At 47.6% G+C, this 27,703-nt stretch overlaps 1 protein-coding gene across 2 annotated transcripts in view; it reads left to right on the top strand.

The window, feature by feature from the left end:
• Positions 1 to 477: 477 nt before the first annotated feature.
• LOC134344604 (tonsoku-like protein) overlaps positions 478 to 27,703 on the top strand; it is a 163,330-nt gene continuing 136,104 nt past the window's right edge. The window contains exons 1-5 of one of the 2 annotated variants that reach the window (XM_063044700.1): positions 478 to 617; positions 17,872 to 17,967; positions 20,357 to 20,499; positions 25,127 to 25,310; positions 27,467 to 27,608. In XM_063044700.1, coding sequence (XP_062900770.1) covers positions 581 to 617; positions 17,872 to 17,967; positions 20,357 to 20,499; positions 25,127 to 25,310; positions 27,467 to 27,608 — 602 coding nt within the window. In that variant the 5' untranslated portion in view covers positions 478 to 580. Of the gene's footprint in view, positions 618 to 17,871; positions 17,968 to 20,356; positions 20,500 to 25,126; positions 25,311 to 27,466; positions 27,609 to 27,703 lie in introns of those variants that run through there. The other variant, XM_063044701.1, reaches the window with a different exon arrangement.

The following is a 27,703-nucleotide window of genomic DNA, read 5'->3' as shown; positions in this document are numbered from 1 at the left end:
CTCAAAAAAAATCATCCTCATCTCTGTTAAAGTCATAGAAAAGTATAGTACGGGGAAAGGCTCTTCGGCCCATCTAGTCATTGCCGAACCATTTAAACTGCCGATTCCCATCGACGTGCACCCAGACCATACCCCTCCCATCCGTGTACCTATTCAAACTTCTCCAAAATGTTGAAATCGAGAACTTGTTCTGAATTAACGTCTCTCTATTCCGAGGCTACACCCTCTAGTCCGAAACTCCCCGTTAAGCGAAACACCCTCCTTATATCCACTCTATGTCGGCCTTTCAAAGTTACAATGAGAAACTTCCACATTCTTCTAAACTCCAGTAAGGGCAGTCCCAGAGACAACACCTCCCGTCCCGGGTAAATCCTCCTCCGGAATCACCAGTTCTTCATCAGAGAGCCGGATCAACCAGCCCTCTGACCCCGCCTCCGTAATCCCTCTTCCTCCGCCCTCCCTACCCCGGCCGAGAGATCGCTCCCCGTCCTCACACCCGGGAGATCGCTCCTCGTCCTCACACCCCTGCATTCTTCCTCCCCGGATTCCCCACAGCTTTGGGCTGGCGGACACAGAGGGTATGGCCGAGGATCCCGGGACCGTCGGGGAGATACAGGGTGAGTGTGAGTGCGAGCGGCGGGGAGGGGCGGCCCGCGCACCGGAGGGCAGGGTGGTCGTTTATGGGCCAGGGTCCAGAGGTTTGCGCCCTGTCCCGGCGCTGGGCACCGGTTGTTCGGCGGGAAGCGTCAGGTGTTCAAGCTTTCACTTTCGTTTCCCCAAGAACTGAGTCCGCACAGTGCGAGCTCCCGGTCGGCTTCCAGGCACACCCTGCCCCATGCCCGTACTCCCCCCTGACACCCTCTCTATGTGGGTAAACCCATCCCCGTGTCTGTAAACCCTTACCTCCCTGAGACCCCCGCCGAATCTGTAACCCCCCCTCGCACCTCTCCACCTTCACCATCTCTGAGACCCTTCCCTCCCCTTTGCTCCTCCCTGTTCTGTAACCCCGTCCTACACCCCTCCCTCCCCTAACCCTCTCCCTCTCCTATGCTCCTCCCTGTCTCTGTTACCCCGTCCATCTGCTTCAACCCCCATCTCTGTAACAGCCCCCCTCCCTGACACCCCTACCTGTCTCGAAAAGCCCCTCCCTCTGCTCCACCCGTCCTAGTGAGTAGAGGAATAGAGTGAGGTGGAGGATAAATGCGTGGCTGAGGGATTGAAGCAGGGGGCAGGGATTCAGATTTCTGGATCATTGGGTCCTCTTCTGGGGCAGGTATGACCTGTACAAAAAGGACGGGTTGCACTTGAATCCCAGGGGGACCAATATCCTGGCAGGGAGGTTTACTAAGGCTATTGGGGAGAGTTTAAACTAGGATTGCTGGGGGGTGGGAATTGAACTGAAGAGATGGAGGAAGGGGCAGTTGGCTCACAAATAGAGAAAGCTTGTAGACAGTGTGAGAGGGAGGATAGGCAGGTGATAGAGAAGGCATGTGCTCAGACCGATAGTTTGAGGTGTGTCTATTTTATTGTAAGGAGTATCATGAACAAAGTGGATGAGCTTAGAGTGTGGATCAGCACTTGGAACTATGATGCTGTGGCCATTACAGAGACTTGGATGGCTCAGGGGCAGGAATGGTTACTTGGAGTACCAGGCTTTATATGTTCCAGAAAGGACAGGGAGGGAGACAAAACAGGTGGGGGCATGGCACTGTTGATCAGAGATAGTGTCACGGCTGCAGAAAAGGAGGAAGTCATGGAGGGATTGTCTACTAAATCTCTGTGGGTGGAAGTTAGAAACAGGAAGGGGGTCAATAACTCTACTGGGTGTTTTTTTTATAGACCACCCAATAGTAGTCTAGTCAAGTCACTTTCTATTGTCATTTCGACCGTAACTACTGGTACAGTACACAGTAAAGACGAGACGGCGTTTTTCAGGACCATGGTGCTACATGAACAATACAAAAACTACTCTGAACTACATAAAACAACACAAAGCTACACTAGACTACAGTCCTATCCAGGACTGCATAAAGTGCACAAAACAGTGCAGGCATTACTGGGTATTGAGGAGTCTGATGGCCTGGGGGAAGAAACTGTTACATAATCTGGTCGTGAGAGCCCGAATGCTTCGGTGCCTTTTACCAAATGGCAGGAGGGAGAAGAGTTTGTATGAGAGGTGCGTGGGGTCCTTCACAATGCTGTTAGCTTTGCGGATGCAGCACGTGGTGTAAATGTCTGTAATGGCGGGAAGAGAGACCCCGATGATCTTCTCAGCTGACCTCACTATCTGCTGCAGGGTCTTGTGATCCGAGATGGTGCAATTTCCGAACGAGGCAGTGACGCAGCTGCTCAGGATGCTCTCAATACAACCTCTGTAGAATGTGGTGAGGATGGGGGGTGGGAGATGGACTTTTCTCAGACTCCACAGAAAATAGAGATACTGCTGGGCTTTCTTTGCTATGGAACTGGTGTTGAGGGACCAGGTGAGATTCTCCACCAGGTGAACACCAAGAAATTTGGTGTTGTCTTCAATCTCTACGGAGGAGCCGTCGATGTTCAGTGGAGAGTGGTCGCTCCGTGTCCTCCTGAAGTCAACAACCATCTCTTTTGTTCACATTCAGAAACAGGTTGTTGGCTCTGCACCAGTCCGTTAGCCACTGCACCTCCTCTCTGTATGCAGACTCATCGTTCTTGCTGATGAGACCCACCACGGTTGTGTCATCAGTGAACTTGATGATGTGGTTCGAGCTGTGTGTTTCAGCACTGTTGTGGGTCAGCAGAGTGAACAGCAGTGGACTGAGCACACAGCCCTGGGGGGCCCCTGTGCTCAGTGTGATGGTGTTGGAGATGCTGCTTCCAATCCGGGACATCGAGGAGCAGATAGGGAGACAGATTCTGGAAAGGTGTAATAATAACGGAGTTGTCATGGTGGAGATTTTAATTTCCCAAATATTAGAACTATAGAACCATAGAATACTACAGCACAGAAAATGGGCCATTTGGCCCTTCTAGTCTGTGCGGAAACATTATTCTGCTAGTCCCATTGACCTGCATAAAGTCCATAACCCTCCAGACCTCTCCCATCCATGTATCTATCCAATTTATTCTTAAAGCTTAAGAGTGAGCCCGCATTTACCACGTCAGATGGCAGCTCGTTCCACCACTCTGAGCGAAGTTCTCCCTAATGTTCACCCTAAAGCCATGTCCTCTCGTATTTATCTCTCCTAATCTAAGTGGAAAGAGCCTATTCACACTTACTCTGTCTATACCCCTCATAATTTTGTAAACCTCTATCAAATCTCCCCTCATTCTTCTACGCTCCAAGGAATAAAGTCCTAACCTGTTCAATCTTTCCCTGTAACTCAACTCCTGAAGACCCGGCAACATCCTAGTAAATCTTCTCTGCACACTTTCAATCTTACTGATATCCTTCGTATAGTTAGGTGACCAGAACTGTACACAGTACTCCAAGTTTGGCCTCACCAATGTCTTATACAACCTCACCATAACATCCCAACTCCTATACTTAATACTTTGATTTATGAATACCAGGATGCCAAAAGCCTTCTTTACAACCCTGTCTACCTGTGACGCCACTTTCAGGGAATTATGTATCCGAACTGCCAGATTTCTTTGTTCCTTTGCACTCCTCAGTGCCCTACCATTTACTGTGTATGTCCTACCTTGATTTGTCCTTCCAAAATGCAACACCTCACACTTGTCTGCATTAAATTCCATCTGCCATTTTCTGGCCCTTTTTTCTAGTTGGTCCAGATCCCTCTGCAAGCTTTGAAAGCCTTCTTCGCTGTCCACAACCCTTCCAATCTTAGTGTCATCAGCAAACTTGCTGATCCAATTTACCACATTATTATTGAGATCATTGATATAGACAACAAACAACAATGGTCCCAGCACAGATCCCTGAGGCACACCACTAGTCACAGGCCTCCAGTCTGATAAGCAATCATTCACTACCACTCTCTGTCTTCTCCCACACAGCCAGTTTCGAATCCAGTTTACAACCTCTCCATGGATACCTAGTGTCTGAACCTTCTGAACGAACCTCCCATGTGGGACCTTGTCAAAGGCCTCCATGTAGACAACATCCACAGCCTTTCCTTCGTCTACTTTCTTGGTAACCTCCTCGAAAAACTCTACAAGATTCATTAAACATGATCTACCACGCACAAAACCATGCTGACTATCCTTAATCAGCCCTTGGCTATCCAAATATTTGTATATCCGATCTCTCAGAACACCTTCCAATAATTTACCTACTACTGATGTCAGGCCCGACGCTGGCTCCCTCAGCCTGAGTCGACATAGTAGTAGTATATGTCAGGCTCACCGGCCTGTATTTACCTGGTTTACTTTTGGAACCTTTTTTAAACAACTGAACAACATGAACTACCCTCCAATCCTCTGGCACTGCACCCGTGGCTAAGGACATTTTAAATATTTCTGCCAGGGCCTCTGCAATTTCTACACTAGTCTCTCTCAAGGTCAGAAGAAACATCACGTCAGGCCCGGGGGATTTATCTACCTTTATTCGCTGTAAGGCAGCAAGCACCAGGCAGGATGCTGGAATGCTCCTCTTGCAGGATGTGGGAAGTCGGAGCCCTCCGGTGTCCCTGACAACGACACCTGCAAGAAGTGCATCCAGCTGCAGCTCCTAACAAACCACGTTAGGGAACTGGAGCAGGAGCTGGATGACCTCCGGATCATTTGGGAGAATGAGGAGGTTATAGATAGTAGCTACAGGGAGGTAGTTACGCCAAAGAGGCAGAGGACAGGAAATTGGGTCACTGTCAGGCGAGGGAAGAGGAAAGGGCAGGCAGAGCAGGGTTCCCCTGTGGCCATTCCCCTCAACAACAAGTATACCGCATTGGATACTGTTGGGGACTTTGACTTACCTGGGACTAGATGCGGTAGTCGGATCTCTGGCACTGAGTCTGGCTCTGCAGTGCAGAAGGGAGGGGGGAGAAAGAGGAGAGCGGTAGTGATAGGGGACTCGATAGTTAGAGGTGCAGATAGGTTCTGTGGTCGTGACAGAGAATCCAGGATGGTTTGTTGCCTCCCAGGTGCCAGGGTCAAGGATGTCTCTGATCGATTGCATGACATTCTGAAGTGGGAGGGTGATCAGCCAGATGTCGTGGTGCACATCGGTACCAATGACATAGCAAGGAAGAGTGAGGAGGTCCTGGAGAGTGAGTATAGAGAGCTTGGTAGGAAGTTGAAAAGCAGGACCTCGAGGGTGGTAATCTCAGGATTGCTACCTGTGCTAGGTGCCAGTGAGGGTAGGAATAGGATGCTCTGGAGGAGGAACAAGTGGCTGAGGAACTGGTGTAGGGGGCAGGGTTTCAGATTTCAGGATCATTGGGACCTCTTCTGGGGCAGGTGGGACCTGTACAAGAGAGACGGGTTACACTTGAACCACAGGGGGACCAATATCCTTTCAGGGAGGTTTGTTAGTGCTGTTGGGGAGACTTTAAACTAGATTTGCAGGGGGATGGGAACCAGAGTGCCAGAGCTGACAGTGTGGCTGGGGTGAAAATAAATGATGTTAAAAGTTCAAGCAAATCCGCTAATAGAAAGGTTGTGAGTGGTGGTAAAAATCTTCTGAGGTGTATATATTTCAATGCCAGGAGTATTGCGGGGAAGGCGGATGAGTTGAGGGCGTGGATTGACAGATGGAATTATGACGTTATAGCAATTAGTGAAACTTGGCTACAGGAGGGGCAGGACTGGCAGCTTAATATTCCAGAGTTACGATGTTTCAGATGTGATCGAGGCAGAGGAATGAACGGTCGGGGAGTAGCATTGTTTGTTAGGGAAAATATTACAGCAGTGCTCAGGCAGGACAGATTAGAGGGCTTGTCTACTGAGTCCTTATGGGTGGAGCTGAGAAACAGGAAAGGTATAGCCACATTAGTGGGATTGTATTACAGACCACCCAATAGTCAACGAGAATTGGAAGAGCAAATCTGCAGAGAGATAGCAGGCAACTGCAGGAAACATAAAGTTGTGGTGGTAGGGGATTTTAATTTTCCATATATGGATTGGGACTCCCATACTGTTAGGGGTCGAGATGGTTTAGAGTTTGTAAAATGTGTTCAGGAAAGTTTTCTAAATTAATATATAGAGGGACCAACCAGAGGGGATGCAATATTGGATCTCCTGTTAGGAAACGAGTTAGGACAAGTGACGGAAGTCTGGGTAGGGGAGCACTTTGGTTCCAGTGATCATAACACCATTAGTTTCAACTTGATCATGGACAAGGATAGATCTGGTCCTAGAGTTGAGGTTCTGAACTGGAAGAAGGCCAAATTTGAAGAAATAAGAAAGGATCTAAAAAGCGTGGATTAGGACAGGTTGTTCTCTGGCAAAGATGTGCTCGGTAGGTGGGAAGCCTTCAAAGGAGAAATTTTGAGAGTGCAGAGTTTGTATGTTCCTGTCAAGATTAAAGGCAAAGTGAATAGGAATAAGGAACACACATAAAAGTTGCTAGTAAATGTGTGTTGCTTGAATTTCCAGCATCTGCAGAATTCCTGTTGTTTGAGGAATAAGGAACCTTGATTCTCAAGGGATATTGCAACTCTGATAAAGAAGAAGAGGGCGTTGTATGAAATGTATAGGAAACAGGAAGTAAATAAGGTGCTTGAGGAGTATAAGAAGTGCAAGAAAATACTTGAGAAAGAAATCAGGAGGGCTAAAAGAAGACATGAAGTTGCCTTGGCAGTCAAAGTGAAGGATAATCCAAAGAGCTTTTACAAGTATATTAAGAGTAAAAGGATTGTAAGGGATAAAATTGGTCCTCTTGAAGATCAGAGTGGTCAGCTATGTGCGGAACCAAAGGAAATGGGGGAGATCTTAAATAGGTTTTTTGCGTCTGTATTTACTAAGGAAACTGGCATGAAATCTATGGAATTAAGGGAAACAAGTAGTGAGATCATGGAAACTGTACAGATTGAAAAGGAGGAGGTGCTTGCTGTCTTGAGGAAAATTAAAGTGGATAAATCCCCGGGACCTGACGGGGTGTTCCCTCGGACCTTGAAGGAGACTAGTGTTGAAATTGCAGGGGCCCTGGCAGAAATATTTAAAATGTCGCTGTCTACAGGTGAGGTGCTGGAGGATTGGAGAGTGGCTCATGTTGTTCCGTTGTTTAAAAAAGGATCGAAAAGTAATCCGGGAAATTATAGGCTGGTAAATTTAACGTTGGTAGTAGGTAAGTTATTGGAGGGAGTACTAAGAGACAGAATCTACAAGCATTTGGATAGACAGGGACTTATTAGGGAGAGTCAACATGGCTTTGTGCATGGTAGGTCATGTTTGACCAATCTATTGGAGTTTTTCGAGGAGGTTACCAGGAAAGTGGATGAAGGGAAGGCAGTGGATATTGTCTACATGGACTTCAGTAAGGCCTTTGACAAGGTCCCGCATGGGAGGTTGGTTAGGAAAATTCAGTCGCTAGGTATACATGGAGAGGTGGTAAATTGGATTAGACATTGACTCAATGGAAGAAGCCAAAGAGTGGTAGTAGAGAATTGCTTCTCCGAGTGGAGGCCTGTGACTATTGGTGTGCCACAGGGATCAGTGCTGGGTCCATTGTTATTTGTCATCTATATCAATGATCTGGATGATAATGTGGTAAATTAGATCAGCAAATTTGCTGCTGATACAAAGATTGGTGGTGTAGTAGACAGTGAGGAAGGTTTTCAGAGCCTGCAAAGGGACTTGGACCAGCTGGAAAAATGGGCTGAAAAATGGCAGATGGAGTTTAATACAGACAAGTGTGAGTAATTGCACGTTGGAAGGACAAACCAAGGTAGAACATACAGGGTTAATGGTAAGGCACTGAGGAGTGCAGTGGAACAGAGGGATCTGGGAATACAGATACAAAATTCCCTAAAAGTGGCGTCACAGGTAGATAGGGTCATAAAGAGAGCTTTTGGTACATTGGCCTTTATTAATCAAAGTATTGAGTATAAGAGCTGGAATGTTATGATGAGGTTGTATAAGGCATTGGTGAGGCCGAATCTGGAGTATTGTGTTCAGTTTTAGTCACCAAATTACAGGAAGGATAAAAGAGATAAGGTTGAAAGAGTGCAGAGAAGGTTTACAAGGATGTTGCTGGGACTTGAGAAACTCAGTTACAGAGAAAGGTTGAATAGGTTAGGACTTTATTCCCTGGAGCGTAGGAGAATGAGGGGAGATTTGATAGAGGTATATAAAATTATGATGGGTATAGATAGAGTGAATGCAAGCAGGCTTTTTCCACTGAGGCAAGGGGAGAAAAAAACCAGAGGACATGGGTTAAGGGTGAGGGGGGAAAAGTTTTAAAGGGAACATTGGGGGTGGAGGGGCTTCATCACACAGAGAGTGGTGGGAGTATGGAATGAGCTGCCAGACGAGGTGGTAAATGCAGGTTCTTCTTTAACATTTAAGAATAAATTGGACAGATACATGGATGGGAGGTGTATGGAGGGATATGGTCCGTGTGCAGGTCAGTGGGACTAGGCAGAAAATGGTTCGGCACAGTCAAGAAGGGCCGAAAGGCCTGTTTCTGTGCTGTAGTTTTTCTATGGTTTCTACCTCCTCTTTAGTCTCCGTATGTTCCATGACACTGCTGCTCGTTTCCCTTCCTTCCATATACACTATGCCAGTTTCCTGAGTAAATACTGATGCAAAAAAACTGTTTAAGATCTCCCCCAACTCGTGAGGCTCCACACATAGACGACCACCCTGATCTTGTCGGGGACCAATTTTGTCCCTTACTATCATTTTACTCTCATATACTTGTAGAAACCCTTTGGAATTATTGTTGTTGTTGTTGTTGTTCGTCCATCGTTGACGTCGATGAGGACCTCGACACCATTTATTGATGGTCTCGAGACTAGCGCGTGATTTGGATTTAAGTGAGGGAGAGTTGCGCAGCGTCAGCCTCACTCTCTCTTCCCAATTCCCATCTGGATCCAGTGGCAAGACAGAGTCGAGACGGCTGGAGATGGGACCAGGCGCAGTGGATAACAGGACGTCTTCTGTGTCTTGTCCTGCTCTACACGTTCCACGACGTTTGCAGAGACCGCCTTCTTGACCGTTGGACCTTCCATTGGTCTCGTCTGCTCAATCCGCCGGAGTCTGTCTTCACATGCTGGGATAGACAACTCCCTATCTCACCGAGGGTTTGAGACCCGTCGGCTACCCTCACCTGGTTTAGCCGGCTTGTCGAAGCCGTTGCCCGGGGTGTGGCCACTGTCACATGCAAACAGCTACGGGGAGCCACAGGTGAGAGCTGAGTGCCAGGTGGGGACCAAAGGTGGGCTAACCGCCTTGAAAAGGACGCGACATGTTCCCCCACCAGAGATGCTACCCCTCCCTGACACCCCATACACCCCCCTTTGGAATTATAATGTAGTGGCCATTACGGAGACTTGGCTGGCACCAGGGCAGGAATGGATTCTCAATATTCCTGGATTTCAGTGCTTTAAAAGGGATAGAGAGGGCGGAAAAAGGGGAGGAGGAGTGGCATTACTGGTCAGGGATACTATTACAGCTACAGAAAGGGTGGGTAATGTAGCAGGATCCTCTTTTGAGTCAGTATGGGTGGAAGTCAGGAACAGGAAGGGAGCAGTTACTCTATTGGGGGTATTCTATAGGCCCCCTGGTAGCAGCAGAGATACAGAGGAGCAGATTGGGAGGCAGATTTTGGAAAGGTGCAAAAATAACAGGGTTGTTATCATGGGTGACTTTAACTTCCCTAATATTGATTGGCACCTGATGAGTTCCAAGGGTTTAGATGGGGCAGAGTTTGTTAAGTGTGTCCAGGATGGATTCCTGTCACAGTATGTGGACAGGCCAACTAGGGGGAATGCCATACCAGATCTAGTACTAGGTAATGAACCCGGTCAGGTCACAGATCTCTCAGTGGGTGAGCATCTGGGGGACAGTGACCACTGCTCCCTGGCCTGTAGCATTATCATGGAAAAGGATAAAATCGGAGAAGACAGGAAAATTTTTAATTGGGGAAGGACAAATTATAAGGCTATAAGGCTAGAACTTACGGGTGTGAATTGGGATGATGTTTTTGCAGGGAAATGTACCATGGACATGTGGTCGATGTTTGGAGATCTCTGTAGGATGTTAGGGATAAATTTGTCCCAGTGAGGAAGATAGAGAATGGTAGGGTGAAGGAACCATTGGTGACAAGTGAGGTGGAAAATCTAGTCAGGTGGAAGAAGGCAGCATACATGAGGTTTAGGAAGCAAGGATCAGATGGGTCTATTGAGGAATATAGGGAAGCAAGAAAGGAGTTTAAGAAGGGGCTGAGAGGAGCAAGAAGGGGGCTGAGAAGGCCTTGGCGAGTAGGGTAAAGGAAAACCCCAAGGCATTCTTCAATTATGTGAAGAAAAAAAGGATGACAGGAGTGAAGGTAGGACTGATTAGAGATAAAGGTGGGAAGATATGCCTGGAGGCTGTGGAAGTGAGTGAGGTCCTCAATCAATACTTCTCTTCGGTATTCACCAATGAGAGAGAACTTGATGATGGTGAGGACAATATGAGTGAGGTTGATGTTCTGGAGCATGTTGATATTAAGGGAGAGGAGGTGTTGGAGTTGTTAAAATACATTAGGACGGATAAGTCCCCGGGGCCTGATAGAATATTCCCCAGGCTGCTCCACGAGGCGAGGGAAGAGATTGCTGAGCCTCTGGCTAGGATCTTTATGTCCTCGTTGTCCACGGGAATGGTACCGGAGGCTTGGAGGGAGGCGAATGTTGTCCCCTTGTTCAAAAAAGGTAGTAGGGATAGTCCGGGTAATTATAGACCAGTGAGCCTTACGTCTGTGGTGGGAAAGCTGTTGGAAAAGATTCTTAGAGATAGGATCTATGGGCATTTAGAGAATCATGGTCTGATCAGGGACAGTCAGCATGGCTTTGTGAAGGGCAGACCATGTCTAACAAGCCTGATAGAGTTTTTTGAAGAGGTGACCAGGCATATAGATGAGGGTAGTGCAGTGGATGTGATCTATATGGATTTTAGTAAGGCATTTGACAAGGATCCACATGGTAGGCTTATTCAGAAAGTCAGAAGGCATGGGATCCAGGGAAGTTCGGCCAGGTGGATTCAGAATTGGCTTGCCTGCAGAAGGCAGAGGGTGGTGTTGGAGGGAGTACATTCAGATTGGAGGATTGTGACTAGTGGGGTCCCACAAGGACCTGTTCTGGGACCTCTACTTTTCGTGATTTTTATTAATGACCTGAATGTTGGGGTAGAAGGTTGGGTTGGTAAGTTTGCAGATGACACAAAGGTTGGTGGTGATTAGATAATGTAGAGGATTGTCAAAGCTTGCAGAGAGACATTGATAGGATGCAGAAGTGGGCTGAGAAGTGGCAGATGGAGTTCAACCCGGAGAAATGTGAGGTGGTACACTTTGGAAGGACAAGCTCCAAGGCAGAGTACAAAGTAAATGGCAGGATACTTGGTAGTGTGGAGGAGCAGAGGGATCTGGGGGTACATGTCCACAGATCCCTGAAAGTTGCCTCACAGACGGATAGGGTAATTAGGAAAGCTTATGGGGTGTTAGCTTTCATAAGTCGAGGGATAGAGTTTAAGAGTTGCGATGTAATGATGCAGCTCTATAAAACTCTGGTTAGGCCACACTTGGAGTACTGTGTCCAGTTCTGGTCGCCTCACTATAGGAAGGATATGGAAACATTGGAAAGGGTACAGAGGAGATTTACCAGGATGCTGCCTGGTTTAGAGAGTATGCATTATGATCAGAGATTAAGGGAGCTAGGGCTTTACTCTTTGGAGAGAAGGAGGATGAGAGGAGACATGACAGAGGTGTACAAGATAATAAGAGGAATAGATAGAGTGGATAGCCAGCGCTTCTTCCTCAGGGCACCACTGCTCAGTACAAGAGGACATGGCCTTAAGGTAAGGGGTGGGAAGTTCAAGGGGGATATTAGAGGAAGGTTTTTTATTCAAAGAGTGGTTGGTGCGTGGAATGCACTGCCTGAGTCAGTGGTGTAGGCAGATACACTCGTGAAGTTTAAGAGACTACTAGACAGGTATATGGAGGAATTTAAGGTGGGGGGTTATATGGGAGGCAGGGTTTGAGGGTTGGCACAACATTGTGGCCCGAAGGGCCTGTACTGTGCTGTACTATTCTCTGTTCTATGTTCTATGTTTACCTTCACATTATCTGCCAAAGCAACCTCATGTCTTCTTTTTGATTTCCTGATTTCCTTCTTAAGTATTTTCTGACATTTTCTATACTCTTCAAGTACCTGATTTGTTCCTTGTTGCCTATACCTGCTATATACCTCTCTCATTTTCTTAACCAGATCGCCAATATCCCTTGAAAACCAAGGTTCCCTATGCCTGTTAACTTTGCCTTTAATCCTGGCAGGAACATGCAAATTCTGCACTCTCAAAATTTTGCCTTTGAATGCCTTCCACATACTGCACATCCTTGCCAGAAAACAACTTATCCCAATCCACTCTTCCTGGATCCTTTCTCATTTCCACAAAATTGGCCCTTCTCCAGTTTAGAACCTTAAATCAAGGACCAGACCTATCCTTATCCACAATTAACTTGAAACTAATGACATTATGGTCACTGGACCCAAAATGTTCACCTACACATACTTCTATCTCCTGGCCTGTCTGGTTCCCTAATAGGAGATCAAGTATTGCATCCTCTCTCATTGGTACCTCTGTATATTGATCTAGAAAACTTTCCTGAACACATTTGACAAACACCACGCTGTCTAACTCTTTCACAGTGTGGGAGTCCCAGTCAATATGTGGAAATTTAAAATCTCCTACTATTACAAGTTTCTGTTTCTTACATCGGTCTGCTATCTCTCTACAGATTTGCTCCTCCAATTCTCTCTGACTATTGGGCAGTCTATAATACAACCCTATTAGTGCGGTCACCCCTTTCCCGTTCCTCAGCTCCACCCATATGGCCTCTGTAGACAAGCCCTCTGGGCTGTCCTGTCTATGCACAGCTGTGATATTCTCCCTGACTAGTAATGCCACTTCTCCCCCTTTCATCCCTCCCCCTCTATCATGTCGAAATATCGGAACCCCGGAACATTAAGCTGCCTGTCCTGCTCCTCCTGCAACCAAGTCTCACTAATAGCAATGATGTCGTAATCTCACCTGCCGTAAGCTCATCTGCCTTACCTACAATACTCCTTGCATTGAAATAGATGAATCTGAGAACTTTCTATCACGTACAAACCTTTGATTACCATCTATACATGCAGTCCTTGCATGACCTTTATCCTCCTCCACCTCACTATCTGCTTGAACACTCTGGTTCCCTTCCCCCGGAAAATCTAGTTTAAACCCCCCCGGAGCAGCACTAGCATATCTACCCGCGAGGATGTTCGTCCACCTCCAATTCAGGTGCAACCCGTCCCGTCAGAACAGGTCTCACCTTCCCTGTAACAAAGCCCAATTGTCCAGAAACATGAAGCCCTCCCTCCTGCACCAACTCCTTAGCCACGTATTCAGCTGCATTATCTTCCTATTTCTAGCCTCACTAGCACGTGGCACGGGTAGCAATCCTGAGATTGCAACCCTGGAGGTCCTGTCCTTCAACTTTGCACCTAACTCCCTAAACTCTCTTTGCAGGACCTCCTCCTCCTTCCTATCCACGTCATTGGTCCCTACATGGACCACGACATCCGGCTGCTCACCCTCCCTCCTGAGAATATCGAGAACTCGGTCCGAGATATCGCGGACCCTGATACCGGTGGGGGGGGTGGGGGAATAGACCATCCGGGATTCTCGATCTCTCCCACAGAACCTCCTATCTGTCCCCCTAACTGTCGAATCCCCTATCACTACTGCTCTCCTCTTTTCCCTCCTTCCCTTCTGAGCTGAGGGTCCAGTCTGGGTGCCAGAGACACGACCACTGCAACTTGTCCCTGGTAGGTCGTCCCCACCAACAGTATCCAAAACAGTATACTTATTATTGGTGGGAACGGCCACAGGGATGCTCTGCTCTTTCTGTCTATTCCCCTTCCCTCTCCTGACCGTCACCCAGCTCCCTGTCGCCTGACTTTTAGGGGTGACTGTCTCCCTGAAACTCCTGTCTATTTCTGCCTCTGCCTCCCGAATGATCCGAAGTTCATCCATCTCCAGCTCCAATTCACTAACTCGGTTTGTCAGGAGCTGCAGCTGGATGCACCTTTTGCAGGTGTAGTCATCAGGGACGATTGTGCTGTCCCTGACTTCCCACATCCTGCAAACGGAGCATTCGACTGCCCTAACTGTTGCCTCCATTACCTACTCCTAAGTTAAATTAATTAATTAAAGGAACTTACCCGGCCTTAGCTCACTGGGAGCAAGCTCGTCCTGAGCCTCTGCTCGCTGAAGCCTCTCGAGCCAAAGCCTCAAAGCTCCACTCCTACCCTGAGCCACTCACACACTGGCCGCTCCTCTTCAGTTACCCCTCCTTTTATTTGTCCCTGCCAATTATCTCGGGTACTCACTCCCTCTAATCAACGCTCTGGTTAACCCTTCAGTTGCCCTCCACGCTCCTTTTTAAAGCACACTCACCTGAGCAACTACCCAGCACTCAGCGCTCTCCCAAGCCCCTCGCTCCTCCTCCTGCTGCGACCCTTCCTTGATCACACTGTCCCGAGTCCCCGCTTCGCCCTCCTTTTTAAATCACACTCACATCATGGTTTTGGCATCTCCTCAGAGCGAAGGGTTTAGATGGACTGGAGTTTGTTAGGTGTGTTCAGGAAAGTTTCCTGACACAATATGTAGATAAGCCTACAAGAGGAGAGACTGTACTTGATCTGGTATTGGAAAATGAACCTGGTCAGGTGTCAGATCTCTCAGTGGGGGAGCATTTTGGAGATAGTGATCACAATTCTATCACCTTTACCATAGCATTGGAGGGGGATAGGAACAGACAAATTGGGAAAGCATTTAATTGGAGTAAGGGGAAATATGAGGCTATCAGACAGGAACTTGGAAGCATAAATTGGGAACAGATGTTCTCAGAGAAAAGTACGGAAGAAATGTGGCGAATGTTCAGGGGATATTTGCGTGGCGTTCTGCGTAGGTATGTTCCAATGAGACAGGGAAAGGATGGTAGGGTATAGGAACTGTGGTGTACAAAGGCTGTTGAAGATCTAGTCAAGAAGAAAAGAAAAGCTTACAAAAGGTTCAAAAAACTAGGTAATGATAGAGATCTAGAAGATTATAAGGCTAGCAGGAAGGAGTTTAAGAATGAAATTAGGAGAGCCAGAAGGGGCCATGAGAAGGCCTTGGTGAGCAGGATTAAATAAAACCCCAAGGCATTCTACAAGTATGTGAAGAGCAAGAGGATAAGACGTGAGAGAATAGGACCAATCAAGTGTGACAGTGGAAAAGTGTGTATGGAACCGGAGGAGGTACTTAATGAATACTTTGCTTCAGTATTCACTACGGAAAAGGATCTTGGCGATTGCAGGGATGACTTACAGTGGATTGAAAAGCTTGAGCATGTAGATATTAAGAAAAAGGATGTGCTGGAGCTTTTAGAAAGCATCAAGTTGGATATGTCTCTGGGACCAGACGAGATGTACCCCAGGCTACTGTGGGGAGGTGAGAGAGAAGATTGCTCAGCCTCTGGCAATGATCTTCGCATCATCAATGAGGATGGGAGAGGTTCCGGAGGATGGGAGGGTTGCAGATGTTGTTCCTTTATTCAAGAAAGGGAGTAGAGATAGCCCAGGAAATTATAGACCAGTGAGTTTTAGTTCAGTGGTTGGTAAGTTGATGGAAAAGATCCTGAGAGGCAGGATTTATGAACATTTGGAGATACATAATATGATTAGGAATAATTAGCATGGCTTTGTCAAAGGCATGTTGTGCCTAAATGCCTGATTGAATTTTGTGAGGATGTGACTAAACTCGTTGATGAAGGTAGAGCAGTAGATGTAGTGTATATAGATTTCAGCAAGGCATTTGATAAGGTACCCTATGCAAGGCTTATTGAGAAAGTAAGGAGGCCTGGGGACATTACTTTGTGGACCCAGAACTGGCTTACCCACAGAAGGCAAAGAGTGGTTGTCGATGGGTCATATTCTGCATGGAGGTCAGTGACCAGTGGTGTGCCTCAGGGATCTGTTCTGGGACCCCTACTGTTTGTGATTTTTATAAATGACCTGGATGAGGAAGTGGAAGGATGGGTTAGTAAATTTGCTGATGACACAAAGGTTGGGGGTGTTGTGGATAGTGTGGAGGGCTGTCAGAGGTTACAGCAGGACATTGATAAGATGAAAAACTGGGCTGAGAAGTGGCAGATGGAGTTCAACCCAGATAAGTGTGAGGTGGTTCATTTTGGTAGGTCAAATATGATGGCAGAATATAGTATTAATGGTAACACGCGCAACACGCTGGAGGAACTCAAGTCAGGCAGCATCTGTGGAAACGAACAGCCAATGTTTTGGGCCTAGACCCTTCGTCAGTCCTGTGAAGGGTCTCGGCCGAAACATTGACTGTTCGTTTCCACGGGTGCTGCCCGACCTGTTGAGTTCCTCCAGCGTGTTGTGCGTGTTGCTTTGACCTCAGCATCTGCGGAGTATTTTGTGTTTAGTATTAATGGTAAGACTCTTGGCAGTGTGGAGGATCAGAGGGATCTTGGGGTCCGAGTCCATAGGACACTCAAAGCTGCTTCACAGGTTGACTCTGTGGTTAAGAAGGCATATGGTGCATTGGCCTTCATCAACTGTGGGATTGAGTTTCCGAGCCAAGAGGTAATGTTGCAGCTATATAGGACCCTGGTCAGACCCCACTTGGAGGACTGTGCTCAGTTCTGGTCACCGCACTACAGGAAGGATGTGGAAACTATAGAAAGAGGGCAGAGGAGATTTACAAGAATGTTGCCTGAATTGGGAGCATGGCTTATGAGAATAGGTTGAGTGAACTTGGCCTTTTCTCCTTGGAGCGACAGAGGATGAGAGGTGACCTGATAGAGGAGTATAAGATGATGAGAGGTATTGATCGTGTGGATAGTCAGAAGCTTTTTCCCCGGGGCTGAAATAGCTAACATGAGAGGGCACAGTTTTAAGGTGCTGGGGAGTAGGTACAGAGGAGATGTCAGGGGTAAGTTTTTTTACACAGAGAGTGGTGAGTGTGTGGAATGGGCTGCTGGCGGTGATGGTGGAGGCGGATATGATGGGGTCTTTAAAGAGACTCCTGGATAGGAACATGGAGCTTAGAAAATAGAGGGCTGTGCATAACGCGAAGTAATTTCTAAAGTCAGTACATGTTCGGCACAGCATTGTGGGCCAAAGGACAGGTATTATACTGTAGTTTATCTATGTTTCTATCTCTGTAACCCCTTCACTCCTCGACACCCCACCCATCTCAGTAACTCCCCCTCCCTCTCCTACACTCTTTTTTGTCCTCAACATCCACCCTCCCCTACGCTCCTTCCTGTCCCTGTATCCCCTGACATTCTTCCATGGCTCTGAAACCCCCTCCCTTACTGAAACGCCTCCCTGTTTCTGAAACCCCCTCCTTCTCTGTCAGTCACCCACTCCCCCCATCTCAGTCTACCCCCTCCCCTGTCTTGTCACACCCCTTTCGCGTCTTATCACACCCCCTCCCCTGTCTCAGTCACGTCCCCTCCCCCGTCCCCTCGCCCCCTCGCAGTCATGCCTCATCTCCGTCACACCCCCTCGCTCCATCTGTCACCCCCCTTTAAACCCTTCTCTGTAACCCCTCCCTCCCGTCTCTGTAACCCCTCCCTCCCGTCTCTGTAGCCCCCGCTCTCTGACAGTTGTACACAGTATTCGAGGCAGAGCCTCACCACAATCTGTCCAAGCCTTCCCCCGATCTCCTTTTCCATCCCTGCAGAGCTACAGAGAGCCAAGGCCACCGCTCAGAGAGCAAACACGGCGAAGAGACTGGCCAGCATCTGCCACCAGCTTGGGCAGAAATTGATGAAGACTGGTGAGCTCCTGTGGGGGGGGGTGGTCAGTAAGTGCCCCACTGTGGGGGGGGGGGGTCAGTAAGTACTGTGGGGGGGGGGTGGTCAGTACGTGCCCCACTGTGGGGAGGTGGTCAGTAAGTGCCCCACTGAGGGGGGGGTCAGTAAGTACTGTGGGGGGGGTGGTCAGTACGTGCCCCACTGTGGGGGGGGTGGTCAGTAAGTGCCCCACTGTGGGGGGGGCAGTGAGGAGTTGCCCCATTCTGGGAGGGGTGGCGTAGGAATGTCACACTGTGGGATGGGCAGTGAGGGAGCACCCTTACTGAGGGGTATGGTGAGGGAGCACCCTACTGTGGGAGGGGTAGTGAGTGAGTACCACACTATTTTTCCATAGTGTTTAGATAGCATATGGATAAATAGAGTTACTAATGTATATACAGTCTACACGACATAGATTGCTTATTTATTTATCTCTCACACACACATGGAAACATACTGTGATGTTAACAACCAACACAATCTGAGGATTTTGTGGGAGCCGCTCACACGTGTACCACACTTTCTGACACCAACATTGCAGGATATACAGTAGCTGGTACAGTATACAGAATCTGTAGATTCTCTCTGAGTATCGGACGCGCCCCCAGTCTCTCGGACTCGCCCACAGAGTCGGACACTCTCACAAACTCAGATACTCTTCCAGACTCACAAACAGTCAGTCTCTCTCTCTCCCCCTCCTCCTCCCCTCCTCCTCCCCTCCTCCTCCCCTCCTCCTCCCCTCCTCCTCCCCTCCTCCTCCCCCTCCTCCTCCCCCTCCTCCTCCCCCTCCTCCTCCCCCTCCTCTTCCCCTCCACCTCCTCCTCCTCCCTCGCTCTCCCCCCTCTCTATCCCCCCCCTCTCTCTCCCCCCTCCCACTCTCAGAACAATACAAGAGAGGAACAGGCTGTTCTGCCCACCATGTTGTGCAATACCACTTAATATAGTCATAGCAACATACAGCACAGAAACATGCTCCTCGGCCCATCTAGTCCATGTCAACCCATTTAAACTGCCTTCTCTCATTGACTGTAATGGGGTCATAATCCTTTCTCCTGCTATCCATGTACCAAATTTCTCTCAGCTGTTGAAATCAAGCTCTCGTCCACCACGTGCTGACAGCTCATTCCACACTCTCATGACCCCTGACTGAAGAAGTTCCCTTCCATGTTCCCCTTAGACTTTTCACCTTTCACCCTTAACCCATTACCCTAGTTGTAGTCCCACCCTTTCTCCACCTCTCATAATTTTGTACACCTCTATTAAATCTCCGTTCATCTTCTGCGTTCTAAGGAATGAAGTCCTAACCTATTCAATCTTTCCGTATAACTCAAATCCTCCAGACCTGGCAACATCCTTGTAAATTTTCTCTGTATTCCTTCAACCTTGTTTACATTTTTCCTGTAGGTCGGTGACCAAAACTGCAGACAATACTCCAAATTAGGCCTCACAAATGTCTAATACAACTTCAACATAACATCCCATCTTCTGTACTCAATACACTGATTTATGAAGGCCAATGTGCCAGATCTTTCCTTTCCAACCCTGTCTACCTGTGGCACCACCTTCAAGGAATTATGGACCTGTTTTCCAAGATCCTTCTGTTAATCTAATGACACTGATCCTTCTACTTATGCAATGTCCGAATCTCTCCATTCTCTGCACAGTCATATGCCTATCTAAGAGCTTCTTAAGAACCTCTATCGTATCCCCTTCTACCAGCACCCCTGGTAGTGCCTTCCAGGCACCCACCACTCTCTGTGTAGAAAATCTCACCCCTCACTTCTCCATTCAACTTTCCCCCTCTGGCCTTATCTATTTGATATTTCTACCCTGTGAAACAGATTCTCTGCATCTCTGCCTCTCATAATCTTATAAACCTCTATCAGATCTCACTCAACCTCTACCGCTCCAGAGAGAACAGCCCAAGGTTGTCCACCCTCTGGTTATAGCACATACCTTGTAATCCAGGAGACACCCTGGTAGGCATCTTCTGCACCCTCTCCAAAGCCTCGACATCCTTCCTATAGTGGAGCGACCAGAACTGTGTGCAAACCTCCAGATGCAGGCTAACTAGAGTTTCATAAAACTGCAATCTATTTTCCTTTACTCTTGACAAAACGTGCCCAGAGGAACTCAGTTGTGTTGGGGAATAAACAGTCGACATTTTGGGCCAAGTTTGTAAACTGTTCAAAGCGGAGGTTGATAGGTTCTTGATAAGTCAAAGGTTACGGGGAAGAAGGCAGGAGAGTGGAGTTGAGAGGGATAATAAATCAGCCATGATGGAATAGTAGAGCAGACTTGATGGATCAAAAGGCCTAATTCTGCTCCTACATCCTACAGTCTATTAACTCTGTGTTTCTCTCTCTCCCATAGGTCAGTTCCAGGCTGCTATTCAGGAGTACGAGCAGGAGCTGGAAGTGCTGGTGACTCGGAGTGATGTGATTGGCTGTGCCACCACCCATCGTCTGATTGGTGACTGTTACCTGGAGTTGAAGAGCTGTGATTTATCACTGAAGGTAATGTTGGGCCTCGGAGATCAAGGGTGAGGGAACTGTCGGGTGAGGAGTGAGGGTGGAGAGTGAAGAGTGAGGGTGGAGAGTGAAGAGGGCCAGGGTATGTCTCAGCATTATTGTTACTTTGGCGAGACTAGTGAGGTCACAATGTAGCACGGAAACAAGCCTTTTGGCCCACAATGTGTGTGCTGTCTGTGATGCCAAATTAAACTCTATCCCTTCTGCCTGCACTCGATCCATACAAGTATCGCAGGGCAGGCGGATGATAGTGCTGAAGATGAGGTTCCTGGTATACAAACGGAGGCAATGTGTAGTGAGGAGAGGCTGTTGATGGGGCAAAATTGCATCAACAGGGTGAGTTGCAAAAAGTGGACAAAACCGAAAAGGGTGAGTATAGCACTGAAGGAGTGGTACTGATTGCACACAGTATACGGAATAAGGTAGATGAACTTCCTCCACAGGTACAGATTGGCAGGCATGATGTTGTAGAATCATGGCTGAAAGCTTCATGTCCAAGGATAAAAATTGTATCGAAAGGATAGGCAGCAAGGCATTGCTCTGTTGGTAAAAAATGAAACTGAATCATGAGAAAAAGGAGACATGGGGTCAGAAGTATCGTTAAGGATAAAGCTAAGGAAATGTAAGGGTAAATGTAAGAATAAGGAGCTGGTGGTAGACCTGAGGAGAGCTAAGGTACAGGTGACCCCTATTTCCATCTAGGGGGTCAGTGTGGACATGGTGGAGGATTACAAATACCTGGGGATACGAATTGACAATAAACTGGACTGGTCAAAGAACACTGAGGCTGTCTACAAGAAGGGTCAGAGCTGTCTCTATTTCCTGAGGAGACTGAGGTCCTTTAACATCTGCCGGACGATGCTGAGGATGTTCTACGAGTCTGTGGTGGCCAGTACTATCATGTTTGCTGTTATGTGCTGGGGCAGCAGGCTGAGGGTAGCAGACACTAACAGAATCAACAAACTCATTCGTAAGGCCAATGATGTTGTGGGGATGGAACTGGACTCTCTGACGGTGGGGTCTGAAAAGAGGATGCTGTCCAAGTTGCATGCCATCTTGGACAATGTCTCCCATCCAATACATAATGTACTGGGTGGGCACAGGAGTACATTCAGCCAGAGACTCATTCCACCGAGATGCAACACAGAGCGTCATAGGAAGTCATTCCTGCCTGTGGCCATCAAACTTTACAACTCCTCCCTTGGAGGGTCAGACACCCTGAGCCAATAGGCTGGTCCTGGACTTATTTCCTGGCATAATTTACATATTACTATTTAACTATTTATGGTTTTATTACTATTTATTATTTATGGTGCAACTGTAACGAAAACCAATTTCCCTGGGATCAATAAAGTATGACTATGACTAAAAAGATCCTGATGGAAGTTGTATACAGACACCCAAACAGTATTAAGGATATGGGAGATAGAAAATGCATGTCAACAGGAAAATATTACAATAGTCATGGGGTATTTCAATATGCAGATAGATTGGGAAAATCAGATTGGTGCTGAATTCCAAGAGGGGGAATTTCTAGAATGCCGATGAGATGGCTTTTTAGAGCAGCTCATGGTTGAGCCCACTGAGGGATCAGCTATTCTGGATTGAGTGATGTGCAATGAGCCAGAATTGATTAGAAAGCTTAAGGTAAAAGAACCCTTAGGGGTAATTGTTTATAGTATGATCAAATTTACCCTAAAGTTGGAGAAGGAGAAGCTAAAGTCAGATGTATCAGTATTACTGTGGAGTAAAGGGAATTACAGAGGCATGGGAGAGGAGCTGGGCAGAATTGATTGGAAAAGAATACTGGCAGGGATGACAGCAAAGCAGCAATGGCTGGAATTTCTGGAAGCAATTTTAGTAGGCATGGGATATATACATCCCAAAGAGGAAGTTATTCTAAAGGCAAGATAACACAACCATGACTAACAAAAGAATTCAAAACCAATATAAAATCCAAAGAGGGCACAAAATAGAGCAAAGATTAGTGGGAAGTTAGAGGATTGGAGAGCTTTTAAAAACCCACAAAAGGCAACTAAAAAAGTCATTAAGAAGGTAAAGATGGAATACGAATGTAAGCTAGCCAATAATATTGAAGAGGATACCAAAGTTTCTTCAGATACATCAAGTGTAAAAGAGAGGCGAGAATGGATATCGGACTGCTGGAAAACGATGCTGGAGAGGTAGTAATGGGGGACAACAAAATGACAGATGAACTGAATAAGTATTTTCAATCAGTCTTCACTATGGGAGATATTAGCAGTATGGTGGAAGTTCCAGGTGTCAGGGGTCATGAAATGTGTGAAATTACCATAACTAGAGAGAAGGTTGCTGGGAAGCTGAAAAGTCTGAAGGTAGATAAGCCATCTGGATCAGATGATATACACCCCAAGGTTCTGAAAGAGGTGACTGAAGAGATCATGGAGGTATTAGTAATGATCTTTCAAGAATCAGTAGATTCTGGAATGGTTCCAGAAGACTGGAAAATTACAAATGTCACTCCAATCTTCAAGAAGGGAGAGTGGAACAAGAAAGGAAACTACAGGCCAGTTAGTCTGACTTCAGTGGTTGGGAAGATGTTAGAGTCGATTATTAAGAATGAGGTCTCAAGGTACATAGAGGCCCATGATAAAATAGGCCGTAGTCAGCATGGTTTCCTCCAGGGAAAATCTTGTCTGACAGATCTGTTGGAATTCTTTGAAGAAATAACAAACAGGATAGACAAAGGAGAATCAGTTGATGTGTACTTAGATTTTCAGAAGACCTTTGACAAGATGCTACACATGAGGCTGCTTAACAAGCTACGAGCCCCTGGTATTACAGGAAAGATCCTCGCATGGATAAAGCAGTGGCTGATTGGCAGGGGAAGGCAACGAGTGGGATAAATGAAGCCTTTGCTGGCTGCCGGCCGGTGACTAGTGGTGTTCCACAGGGGTCCGTGTTGCAACTGATTCTTCTCACGTTATGTGTTAATGATTTGGATGATGGAATTGATGGCTTTATGGCCAAGTTTGCATACAATATGAAGATAGGTGGAGGGGCAGGTAGTTTTGAGGATGTAGAGAGTGATTTGAAGGTCTTAGACAGATTAGGAGAATGGGCAAAGAAGTGGCAGATAGAATAGTGTTGAGAAGTGTATGGTCATGCACTTTGGTAGAAGAAATGAAAGGGTTGATCATTTTCTAAATGGAAAGAAAATACAAAAAAAACTGAAGCACAAAGGGACTTGGGAGTGCAGGATTCCCTAAAGGTTAATTTGCAGTTCGAGTGTGTAGTGAGGAAGGCAAATGCGATATTAGCTTTCATTTCAAGAGGACGAGAATATAACAGCAAGGATTTAATGTTGAGGCTTTATAAAACTTCTGGTGAAGCCTCACTTGGAGTATGGTGAGCACTTTTGGGCCACTGCTCTTAGAAAGGATGTGCTGAAACTGGAGAGGGTTGAAAGGAGGTTCACGAAAATGATTCCAGTATTGAGTGGCTTGTCATATGAAGAGTGTTTGATGGCTCTGGGCCTGTATTCACTGGAATTGAGAAGAATGAGGGGTGACCTCATCGAATGGTGAAAGGCTTTAATAGAGTGGATGTAGAGAGGATGTTTCCTCTGGTAAGAATGTCTAAGACCAGAGGACAGTCTCAGAATAGAGGAGTTTCCTTTTAGAACAGAGATGAGGAGGAATTTCTTTAGCCAGAGAGTGGTGAATCTGTGGAATTCATTGCCATAGACTGCTGTGGAGGCTAATATTTAAGGCAGAGGTTGATAGATTCTTGGTCAGTGCTTGAAAGGATACTGGTAGAAGGAAAGGATACTGGAAATTGGGGCCAAAAGGAAAATTGGATCAGTTACGATGAAATTACGGAGCAGACTCATGGGTCAAATGGCCTAATTCTGCTCCTATGTCTTCTGGACTTATGGATCCAAATCCCTTCTCTCCCTGCATATCCATGTGTCCATCCAGTTGTTTGCTGTCGTATCCAAGAATGAGAGGGACCTCTATGGGAGAGTTTTTAAGGTGCAGAAACTGGGACAGTTCCACTCTCTTAACCTCGGAGGCCTAGGTCCAGTGGTACAAATGGTTGTCACAAACTGGGAACTTCCTTGGTTGCAGTGACTTCTCCCCTGACAGCCCCTAGGCACCCACCGCCCCATGTAAAGCAAAGATTTGCCCACACAACTCCTTTTACAAACCAGGTATTCTGCCGATGCCAGAAATCCAGAGCAACGCACACGAAATGCTGGAGGAGCTCAGCAGGTCAGGCAGCATCTATGGAGGGGGATGAACAGCTGATATTTCGGGCCGAGACCCTTCATCGGGACTGGAAAGGAAGGGGAAGAAACCAGAAGGGGGAGGCAGAAGGATGTAAGCTGGCAGCTAATAGGTGTGACCAGGTGAGGGGAAGGTGGGTGGGTCGGGACAGGAGATGACACTGGAAGCTGGGAGACGACTTGGTCAACATGAAACAGACGGGCTGTCTCCCTGCCGTATGACTGTGTGATGGGGCGTTACAGTACAGGAGACCGAGGCTGCAGCAGGTTTAACCATCAGGCCTTATTGCAGCCGTCGTGGCTCTGATCGACTTCTAGTGATGTCTCCTTGTCTCACTCCCCCAGCACTACCAGCAGTACTTGCAATTGGCCCAGTCGGTCGCCAGTCACGTCGATGAACAGCGGGCGTGGATGCAGATTGGACGGGCGCATATGCTCAGGCCCCACAGCAGCCAATCGGACGAGAGCCTGCAGGAGGCGTTGCGGGCGTTCGAGAGGAGCCAGATGGTGCTGAGGGAGAAGCTGGAAGGTCCGCGGGATGAGCACTCTCATTGGCTTGGCGGCAGGGTGGGAGGCGGGGCTGGTGCATGAGCTGAGTTCCCATTGGCTGGTCGGCTGCAGCGAGGCAGCCTTCCTATTGGCAAGGTGGTGGGAAAGAGGAGGGACATCGACTGGGGAAGGGGCAAAGAGAGCCTGAGCAAGGAGAAGGTGATAGCCCCAGTCACCTGCCCTCACCTCCCTCCACTCATAGGGATTTAATGCAAAGGCTTTACGAGGCATTGGTCAGACCACACTTGAGGTATTGTGGCAGCTTTGGGCCCCTTAACTAAGTAACGATGTGCTGGCATTGGAGAAGGTCTAGAGGCAGCTCACGAGAATTATTCCGGGAATAAAAGGGCTAACGTATGAGGAGTGTTTGATGGCTCTGGGCCTGTACTTGTTGGAGTTTAGAAGAATGAAGGGGGAATTTCATTGAAACCTTTTGAATGTTGGAAGGTCCAGACAGAGTGGATGTGGAGAGGATGTTTCCCATGGTGGTGGAGTCTAGGCCCAGAGGGCACCACCTTAGAATAGAGAGATGTCCATTTAGAACAGATAAGGAGGAGTTTCTTTAATCTGTGGAGAAATTGCCACTGATGGCTGTGCAGGCCAAGCCATGGAGTCATAGAAAAGTACAGCACAGAAACAGGCCCTTCGGCCCATCTAGTCCATGCCAAAACCACTTAGACTGCCGACTCCCATCGACCTGCACCGGGACCACAGCCCTATATACCCCTCCCATCCATGTGCCTGTCCAAACTTCGCTGAGACATTCAAATCGAGCTCACGTGTACCACTTGTGCTGACAACTCGTTCCACACTCTCACGACCCTTAGAGGGAAGAAGTTTCCCCTCATGTTCCCCTTAAACTGTTTCCCTTTCACCCTTAACCCATGACTCTGGTTGTAGTCCCACCCAACCTCAGTGGAAAAAGCCTGCTTGTGTTTACCCAATTTACACCCCTCATAATTCTATATACTTCTGTCAAATCTCATCTCAATCTTTGACGCTCTAAGGAATAAAGTCCTAACCTATTCAATTTTTCCTAATTACTCAGGTCCTCCAAACCCAGCAACTCCTTGCAGATTTTCTCTGTACTCTTTCATCCTTGTTTACATCTTTCCTGTAGGTAGGTGACCAAAATTGCACACAATACCCCCAATTTGGCCTCACCAAAGTCTTATAGAACTTTAACATAACATCCCAGTACTCAGTGCATTGATTTATGAAGGGCAACGTGTCAAAAGCTTTCTTCACGGATCTACCTACCTGTGATGCTACTTTCAGCAAATTACATGCCTGTACTGCCAGATCCCTTTGTACTACCGCTCTCCTCAGTGGGTCTATTTAAAGTGGAGGTTGATAAGTGCTTAACAAGTCATGGTGTCAGTGGTCACGGGGAGAAGGCAGGTGAATGGGGTTGAGAGGGATAGTAAATCAGCCTTGGTGGAATGGTGGAGCAGACTTGATGGGTCGAATGGCCTAATTCTGTTCCTATGTCTTATGGTCTCCATCCCCAGACCCTCACTTTCCCCCCCTCACTTCACTACCAGCCCTCTCCCTCAGGGGTGCCGTGCTAGCTGGAGCGCGTCCAGCACTTCTTGAAGAAAAAAGCTGAAATAAACAAGCTAATTAAAACAAAAATAAATCTTGGTTTTTCTGTGAGCGAAAATATCTTGTTAAATCCATTTGCTGGATGTTTTTTGTTTTTGGCAGCATTCTTTGTAAACTCCAGAGTCTGTTGTGCATAAAAATCCCAGGAGATCAGCAGTTTCTGAGATACTCAAATCACCCTGGGCGGCACCTAATTAATCGTCTTTTTTCTTAAAGAGGTGCTGGAGGCGTTCCGGCTAGCACTGCGCCCCTGGTCTCCCTCCTCCTTCTCACCCCCTCCATCAACCCCACTCACCAATCCCTCCCAACCCATTTCTCCTCCTAACCTACCTCGCTCTTTCCCCACCCTCCTGCTCCTCCACAAACCTCAGTGTGAAACCCCCCTCCCATGGGCTCTCCTTCGCTCGACTCATCCCGTGGGCTGATGCTATGGGATCGGTGAGTGATGGACATGAAGTGGAATGGCAGGGAGTGACCCCCTCACCTGCCCTGTCCCAGGTAGACTCTCACCCAGTGTCTGACCCCGAACAGGTTCCGTCAGGCACAGGGTGTCGGCGCTGGAGCTGAAGAAGATGCGGGTGGCTTTGTACCTGAACCTTGGCATTGTGTACAACCTCCTCCAGAGGCGGGAGGACAGCCTCGAGGTCCTGCACTACTGCCTCTCCATTGCCGAGTGAGTATGAACTATTCGGCACCCACGGTCCTCTCCCCATCTCTCCCAACCCCTCTCCTTCACCTCCCTCTCCCCCCCTCCTTCACCTCCCTCTC

The sequence above is a fragment of the Mobula hypostoma genome, chromosome 3, assembly GCF_963921235.1.
Source record: "Mobula hypostoma chromosome 3, sMobHyp1.1, whole genome shotgun sequence".
NCBI classification, from domain to species: Eukaryota; Metazoa; Chordata; class Chondrichthyes; order Myliobatiformes; family Myliobatidae; genus Mobula; species Mobula hypostoma.
This window is presented reverse-complemented; position numbering and strand designations above follow the sequence as displayed.